This window comes from Dioscorea cayenensis, chromosome 10, assembly GCF_009730915.1.
Source record: "Dioscorea cayenensis subsp. rotundata cultivar TDr96_F1 chromosome 10, TDr96_F1_v2_PseudoChromosome.rev07_lg8_w22 25.fasta, whole genome shotgun sequence".
In the NCBI taxonomy this organism is placed as follows: domain Eukaryota; kingdom Viridiplantae; phylum Streptophyta; class Magnoliopsida; order Dioscoreales; family Dioscoreaceae; genus Dioscorea; species Dioscorea cayenensis.
The window spans coordinates 311138-319034 of NC_052480.1; the positions used below are offsets into that span (position 1 = coordinate 311138).

At 40.2% G+C, this 7897-nt stretch overlaps 2 protein-coding genes across 2 annotated transcripts; one reads left to right on the forward strand and one right to left on the reverse strand.

Annotated features, from left to right (window-relative positions):
• Positions 1-1368: 1368 nt before the first annotated feature.
• LOC120270625 (serine/threonine-protein kinase D6PKL2) lies at positions 1369-4921 on the forward strand. The gene is made up of 2 exons (XM_039277679.1): positions 1369-2285; positions 3789-4921. Exons 1-2 carry the CDS (start codon positions 1618-1620, stop codon positions 4600-4602), a joined length of 1482 nt encoding a protein of 493 aa, XP_039133613.1. The 5' UTR covers positions 1369-1617; the 3' UTR covers positions 4603-4921.
• A 1122-nt stretch (positions 4922-6043) lies between these two features.
• Positions 6044-7801, reverse strand: LOC120270627 (60S acidic ribosomal protein P2-2-like). Its single transcript, XM_039277682.1, has 4 exons — positions 7720-7801; positions 7475-7563; positions 6499-6734; positions 6044-6296 (listed from the first exon to the last, which is right to left on the reverse strand). The coding sequence occupies exons 2-4, from the start codon at positions 7560-7562 to the stop codon at positions 6270-6272; spliced, it is 351 nt and encodes a 116-aa protein (XP_039133616.1). The 5' UTR covers position 7563; positions 7720-7801; the 3' UTR covers positions 6044-6269.
• Positions 7802-7897: the final 96 nt, after the last annotated feature.

Consider the following 7897-nt stretch of genomic DNA (forward strand, 5'->3'; position numbering starts at 1 on the left):
AAAGGAATTGAAGTTATATAATTGCTAGTTTTATAAGAAAATATATGTTTTAAAAACAATTCCCACAAATCCAGTGTCTTATGAATCACAGGCACTAAAGAAAGTTAAAAGAAAGGGTGTGGGTTAGGGAACACCAAGGATTAGCATCCAAATGGAACAAAGCCGTCATGCACGTCTTATTAGTTATTACTCTGAAAGTTCAACGGAAAACCGACACGAAATGGCTTTCATCACCAAAACAAGGAAAGATAAGAGCTTGGTCTCCATGCCCAACGGCAACCTTCATTATATTATAACATAAGCTCTCCAAAATGGATTAAAAATCTGCATCCTTTTTCTATTTAGTGGATTTAAAGGCCCATTTTAAGGCTCCACGTGGAAGCACCGCATGGATTCTGGCTCAAAATAAAAACAAAATGGGAAAATAATAATATATATTTTTAAAAAAATTATATACATTTATTTATCCTGATTGTTATTTAATCAACATGTTTAAAGCTTTTCATATCAAATGATTGGCTTGGTTGGCTTTGGTTTGGTTTACTCTTTTATAGTCCAAATAGTGACGGATTTCCCCCACTATCCGTAAAAAATCGTTAATAATTATGTTGTCCAACAAGCATTAAAAGAGTTCCTGACAAAAACCAAACAAGCATTTGTATTATTAAGCCTAAGATTTTATTGTTATTTGTGAAGCTCTCTGGCTTTTACTCTTTGTGCATTTTAGTCAAGACACATAGCATCTTCAATGCTCTACGAACACTAGATTGCAGAGGCATTGATGAAAATAAAGCAAAAATGCAGAGGATCAAAATGGGACCTTGTGAATAATGGTTTAACTCTAGTACATAGTCAAACCTACAGGCTACAGCTATATATATATCTATCTATCTTGGTTTGACATTATGACCATTGTTTTTCCACTTATTAGTATCTCTGTTGTACTGCATGACCCTGAACACGTTAATTGTATAATTTGCTAATCAGATGCCATACGCAAAATATCATTAATTCCTTTTCTCTAGAACTGGTTTAATATAATGTTCTTCAAAGTAATACTTCTATAACCTGCTCTTCTTCAAGGATACCCAAAATTTGAAAACTTTCAAATTTCAGCTATGGATAACTCTTCTTAATTATAAGAACAATGGTACAGTTTTGTTCATTGAATGAATTATGTTTTTTTCTTTCTTTTTATTTTCTGTTTCATCTTTATTAGTAGATTTAATGTACTAGTATTTTATTTTTTTTATTTCAATAAATAAGTGATTTATTCAGTATACACACACATATATATATATTATCATATCATATAATTCAAAAAAACTCATTTAATTCATTATGACTGTGACATACCCCAGCAGACACCAGGTGGTGATAGATATTCTCCTAAATAAACAAACTAACAAATAGCGTTATTACTTATTAGTAGAAAACGATGGTTTGAATGAATCGTGCCAATGTGAGCAATGTTACTTACTAGTTACTAAACCGAATTTTGCTAGATAAATTATACCCGCGGAGTATGATAAGGATGGTGTGGTCCAGGGGTAAGCATGAATTTGGGGATGGGATGGGCCCGTGCTCATCGCTTGAGGTTATCTCCAGGCCCGCCACATGGCCCAACCACTGGTTGCCGGCCCAAGTCCCCGCGCCATCCCTTCAAAACCCCCACCACCCCCCTTGCTCTCTCTCTCCACCGAATCACAGCCCCCAAATTCCATCTCTCCCTCTCGCCCGCGCCTTCCAGCCATGCCTGACGACCTCGCCGATGACTTGAAAAGCATGAGCTTCGACTCTTCGGACCGGTCCGGCTCCGGGACGATGTCGGCTGGCTCCTCCTCCGGTTCGGGATCGAGTATCAGCACCGCAAAGCCCCATAAGCCCGATGATCCAAGCCTGAAGGCGATCCGGCGGCAGAGATCCGCAGACACTGGAAATGATTCGATCTCGTTCAATGATCTGAGATTCTTGAAGAGATTGGGGAGCGGGGACATAGGGAGTGTGTACCTGGCGGAGCTGAAGGGTGGGGAAGGGAGGGAGAGGTGTTTAATGGCGGCGAAGGTGATGGATAAGAAGGAGCTAGAAGGGCGGAACAAGGAGGGCAGGGCGAGGACGGAGAAGGAGATCCTGGAGTTATTAGACCACCCGTTCCTCCCCAGGCTCTATGGATGCGCTGAGAATGAGCGGTGGTCTTGTCTGCTGACCGAGTTCTGCCCCGGCGGCGATCTCCATGTGCTTCGCCAGCGGCAACCTGCGAAGCGCTTCGACGAGTCCGCTGTCAGGTGCGTGCTCATCATGTTAGCTTGGCTCGTTCCTTCCTTCGTGTTGCCATTTTTTCTATTTTTTTTTTAATAGGAATAATAATTATATTTCTCCATTTATTTTTTTGTTATTTTGTTATTTTTTTTTTTTATTTTTTTAAAAAATGGGCATTTTAGAACCATTCGCTCTATTTTTGGCGTAATTGTTTATGAATTTTATTAATCCTAAATTATTAGGTGTTAAAGCAAGGCACTGATTGGACTGTTGCGTCTAGTTATTGGGCTTGACTATAATTAGATGAGGGCTCCTCTGATGTGCAGTAGAACCAACCACTACTAATTTCATGATCTTTTTTTGTTTTTGCCTATAATGGCTTGACTTGACGGATGATTCATTGATGCCTCACGTGAAAAACACAACTCACTGTAGCAGTTTAGTTCAATTACGGTTATACTGTAGTTTAATGTAAATAAAAAATTTAAAAGAAAAAAATGGTTGGGCCCCACACCGAATTTAACCATTCTGAGGAGGGGAGGGTATAAAGTTATAAACTTTTATTACTATATATATATATATATATATATTTTGAGTAATTTATTTTGGGAGTCCAAAAGCATCTGCACTGCACAGACGCTGTTTTTTCTAGACCCTGGCAGTGTTGGCAGCAACTGGTTGGCTGTAAGATGTACACTGACATGCATTCATTTATTGCCTACATTCCAATTGACCAGACCGCCGGGGCCACTCGAAGGGCACCGGAATGAATCCAAAAACAAAAGGACCAATCCCATAGGACCTAATAGCAGCAGCCATTCGGTTACTGTTGGTCCCGGAGTGGGACAATCAGCCTCCATAACAGTCACAATTGTTGGAACTCATCCATCTCAACAAATCTGACTGAAACCAACATTCCTGTGCGATAAGACCACACACGATCGCATCTGAATTAATGTGCAATAGCTCCCCGATGGAGATGTGCCACATAATTGATGTTTCTATCTGAATCAATAGAGTTTTTAAGTTAGCTGGGACTAGTTGTCCAACTCTCCAGATGGGTCCACCGTTTCCCATCTCTCACCGACTACTGATCAACTGTTTGATACTTAGACACGGTTTCTTCATTTCAAACAGTGATAGTCTTGCTCTTGGTATATACTGTATAGTCCATGATTAGTTATTTTGATTTTTATATTTATGTTTGTATTTAATTTTCAAATTATACACAAACATATTTACTTTTTTTTTTTAAAAAAAAAAAAATTTTTAATTAAATTTGAAAGTAGAATAATAGATTATTACATTATTAACGATGAAATTGAAAGACCAAAACTACAATAAAAAAAATAATAATATTTGATTAGAGTTTTCACAACCTTTGTGTGTAACGTGAATAGTTTCAGCTTTAGCATTTGACTTTGCGGGTGGACATCAATATAATAATTATAATAATAAAATAAAAAAAGTAACTGTGAATCTGGGCCTCGTGGTTATTAAATTAAGAAAAGCTGGCGTTAGTTTTGCAGGTTCTACGCTTCGGAAGTGATGGTGGCCCTAGAATACATCCACATGCTGGGGATCGTGTACCGGGATCTAAAGCCCGAAAACGTGCTGGTCCGTTCCGACGGCCACATCATGCTCACAGACTTCGACCTCTCTCTCAAATGCGAGGGTCCCACCAACACCCCCGCCCAGATCATCACAGACAAGAACCCGCTCATCCTCTCCAGCCATTCCGCCGCCACCGATCCTCCCCCTTTCGCCGCCGCTTCTTGCATCCTCCCCGCCTGCATGGTCCCCGCCGTCTCATGCCTCCACCCCAAACGCCGCCGTAAGAAGCGGCCCGGCCGCCGTGGCCCTGAACTCGAGTTCGTTGCCGAACCTGTCGACCTCCGCTCTATGTCCTTCGTCGGTACACATGAGTACTTAGCCCCTGAAATTGTCTCCGGCGAGGGCCACGGTTCCACCGTCGATTGGTGGACACTTGGTATCCTCATCTACGAGCTTCTTTACGGGTTTACGCCGTTCAAGGGTGGCGACAACGAGCTCACCCTTGCTAACATCGTGGCCCGCGCTCTAGATTTTCCTAAAGATCCCCCGGTCTCGGTTACTACCAAGGATCTCATCACCGGTCTATTATCCAAAGACCCATCTAAGCGACTGGGCTCCACCATGGGCGCCACCGCCCTCAAACGCCACCCCTTCTTCAACTCTGTCAACTGGGCTTTGCTTCGCTGCACCTCCCCGCCTTACATCCCCCCAAGTTTCAGTAGCAGTAGTAACAGTCACGACGTCTCGGACGATAGCGGGCCCGATGATAGTCTTGTGGATTATTATTAAATTTTATAATAATTAATAATAATTTTATTGAGGGGGAAAAAAAAAAAAGTAAAACGTGGGGCTGGCACGTGAGGTGAGGTGAGGAGGTAAGGTGTGGGGGCGGGAGGGACACGATAAGCTGAGAGGCGTTGTTGGTTCGCGCCGGCCGTGGACCCAACCCGCGTGCGCTGTCGCGGGGCCGCCCGGGCCATTAGTTTACATTTTTTTTTTCTATTGGTATAGCCGCTCACATGATGGATGGATGTATGCAATGCATGGGGATAGAGGTCTTTCTTCTTTGCTGCTTCTCATTTATTTATCTAAATGGATTCTTGCCACACTGAAAAGTCTATACATATAGGTCATATTGGTGGGTTTCTTTTATTCATGATGATGATGATGAGTTTTGGGGGGTGTCTCAATAATTGTGTCTGTTTGTGGTTGTGGGATCTTTGGGGGGCAAGTGCTGGTATAAGTATTGTCTGGATATGCTCCGGGACTTTCAGAGTTTGATGAGAGGCAAGACGAGACAATAACATAGAAAGTGACCCCTTGCTTCTTGATCTCTCCATGACTCCATCCTTTGATAAAAAGTAGTAAGTATGTAAACCTTTGTGTTAAGGATTGTCCAGTGGCTCACACATCCTCATCTTCTTTCCCCTGCTCCTTTGCCGGTCTGCTTATGATTGTGAAGGGACTGAGTTTGACTGGGACATCATGGTCCCCAGTTCCATCAGGTGACTAACACAGTAACACAACACGGCAATGGCAGTAACTTGGTGGATTTAGTTTACGTGATCGTTAGTTTTTCTGAATGTCAAATGAGATGGACCTTAACAAGCATAAAAGTTTGATTTTCTGTGTTCTACAATGGATGCCTTTTGCTAATATTGATTGAAGAGTGTGAATGGTATGGGCCAGTCTGTTCAAAGTCCTTGTCCGGATAAATAGAAGCATGGAAAAGGATTATGGGCTGATATTTTCTTCTTTAATGTTCAAACTTCAAACTGGTCTCATGAACGTATGGCTACTATTTAGGCAGAGACAAGAGGATATGGTGGGTTTTCAAAACAGCTGAATGACCCCAACATCGCCTGATATAATTCATGCAAGTGGATTGTGTACATGTCCCAAGGCTTTAGATATTTTTCTCAAGCATAGTTTCCAACATTATCAAGCCCAACATAAGGGTATCAGCAATTTCTATCATGATAAACTATAGCCTCTATCATGATAAACTATAGCATCGCGGCCAGACAAACAGCATCCCTGCAATGCAGGTTAAGCGTGAGATGTTTCCACGAATCATGCATGTCTGACTTTTTTAAATGCATTTTAACCAAAAACATCTCATGCATTTCATTCTAGCTCCTCGTTGACCTTGAATCACAGCTTTGACAATATAGAGAAATCTCAAGTACATAGAAATTAATTAGAAATCAACAATGAAAAGATGCACAGGTTAATCTGCCGAAACAAAATGTTGCATTAAAAGAGAATGAAAAAGAAAACCCTTCACTGTCACTGTACCTATTCCAAACTTGTTTGTTCATTGAACACAAAAAGAGGTTGGCTTGAAATGGCCTATGTTCTAGAAATAAAGATAAAGCCCTATAGTACCAGAAGTTAACATCCTTGCCAGAGTGCATAAATTGACAATCCACCGAAAGGTGATTCCCAAGAAACAATTAATCAAACAAGCTGAAGCCCATATCCTGCAGAGACCATGAACAATAAAAAAAACTTTAATTTCATGACTCAGAGAGAGAAGAAGAGTGTGCTACTATTCAAATATTTAAGCAAGCAAAAAAAAAAAAATCTAGGTCAGCTTCCTCTGCTTCTGACAAATATAAAAGGGCAAACTAGCAAACTTTGAAATATCAAAGCAAAATAATACACAATTATTAAAGAGCTTACATCATCTGACTCTTCCTTCTCCTCAACCTTCTCTTCCTTCTTTGGCTCAGCTGCAGCGGGGCCAGCAGTGGAAGCCCCTCCGGCAGGAGTTGCCACCACAAGGGCACCACCACCACCACCACCAGCAGGCACTGATGCCAATTTCTCCTTACCCAAAGCGATAAGCTCAGTTATGTCTTTGCCCTTAACTTCAGATAAGAAGAACTCAAACTTATCTTCATCAGTTTCAGCTCCAACTGTCACATAAGAGAAAAGTCATATTTACTAGCAAAGAAAACTCAAGCATTGGAAAAACAACAAGTAGCATTGATACAATGTTTAAAATGTCATTGGTTAGTGACTGGCATGTTTGATTATATAAACTGATGTGAAAAGATTTAGCAATTCCACAGATGGAATTTTCATGCAATGTTGATTCTCATAAAATGATAGTTAAGCTGTCACTTTAGGGGGTGATGTTATTTCACTTTCTATTTTCTCAAGTGCATTGGTGAAGTACTTCCTAAGTAGGCTTTTAGGACCATAAACATTTCTATTGGCATGCATAAGCTTTTTTAAATCACACAATATATACCTTAAAAAGACATATGCTACACAAAAGAAAAGATATTAACAAGGAAATCATAATACTGATCATATTGATCGAATCTCTAAAAAGGATTTATTGATTAACAACTTCAAACTACAACTATTTTCTTGTTTAATTTAAAAAATCAAATTACAAACTGAAGTAGCACAACATTATATAATTCAACAAGACAAAAAGTTGCCACATTAAACTTTCCAAATTCCCTTTAACAATCATCAGTCAAATGGAAGCAAAGAAGACAATCTCCAGATAACAAATACTCCCATCAGTGATCACCACAAGGAACTATCACATTCATGCAGAAATTCAAGTAGAATAGCATAGCATTATACAATCTTAACATGACAAAAATTTGAAACCTTGGAGTTGCAGGACATTGTATAGCACCTGATCCAAGGATATTCTTCAGATCATCAGCAGAAGGGCTCAAGTTCCCACCAAGCAAAGCAAGCAAATAGGCAGCAATGACCTTCATTCTATAAACAGAACAAAATCACGTATACAACTGAACACTAACACTTAATAATCAAACATATGAACATCAACACTCTCATCATAATCAAACAAGTATGAAGATGATACATTCATGCATGAACAAGAGAAAAAAATCAACAAGAGAGATGATTGCTCACCTGAAACGGCTGGTGATGAAGTTCTCGTTTGAGCTTCTTCGGCCGCAGAGAGGTTTTTCTAGGGTTTCCTCGATGGGACCAAACCAGCGCTTTCTTATAATAAATAAAATACTACGATGAATACCATGCGTTGAATAGATCTTGACCGTTTGTTAACGATCGAATGGTTGATGACTTC

What these genes read in the sequence shown, in the direction of transcription:
- LOC120270625 (XM_039277679.1), top strand. Translation starts at nt 1,618, where the DNA reads ATGGCCCAACCACTGGTTGCCGGCCCAAGTCCCCGCGCCATCCCTTCA. An exon ending in TTCGACGAGTCCGCTGTCAG is followed by an intron (nt 2,286 to 3,788) that starts GTGCGTGCTCAT and finishes TTAGTTTTGCAG; the next exon opens with GTTCTACGCTTCGGAAGTGA.
- LOC120270627 (XM_039277682.1), bottom strand. Translation starts at nt 7,562, where the DNA reads ATGAAGGTCATTGCTGCCTATTTGCTTGCTTTGCTTGGTGGGAACTTG. An exon ending in GAAGAATATCCTTGGATCAG is followed by an intron (nt 6,735 to 7,474) that starts GTGCTATACAAT and finishes CTTATGTGACAG; the next exon opens with TTGGAGCTGAAACTGATGAA. An exon ending in AGAAGGAAGAGTCAGATGAT is followed by an intron (nt 6,297 to 6,498) that starts GTAAGCTCTTTA and finishes TGGTCTCTGCAG; the next exon opens with GATATGGGCTTCAGCTTGTT.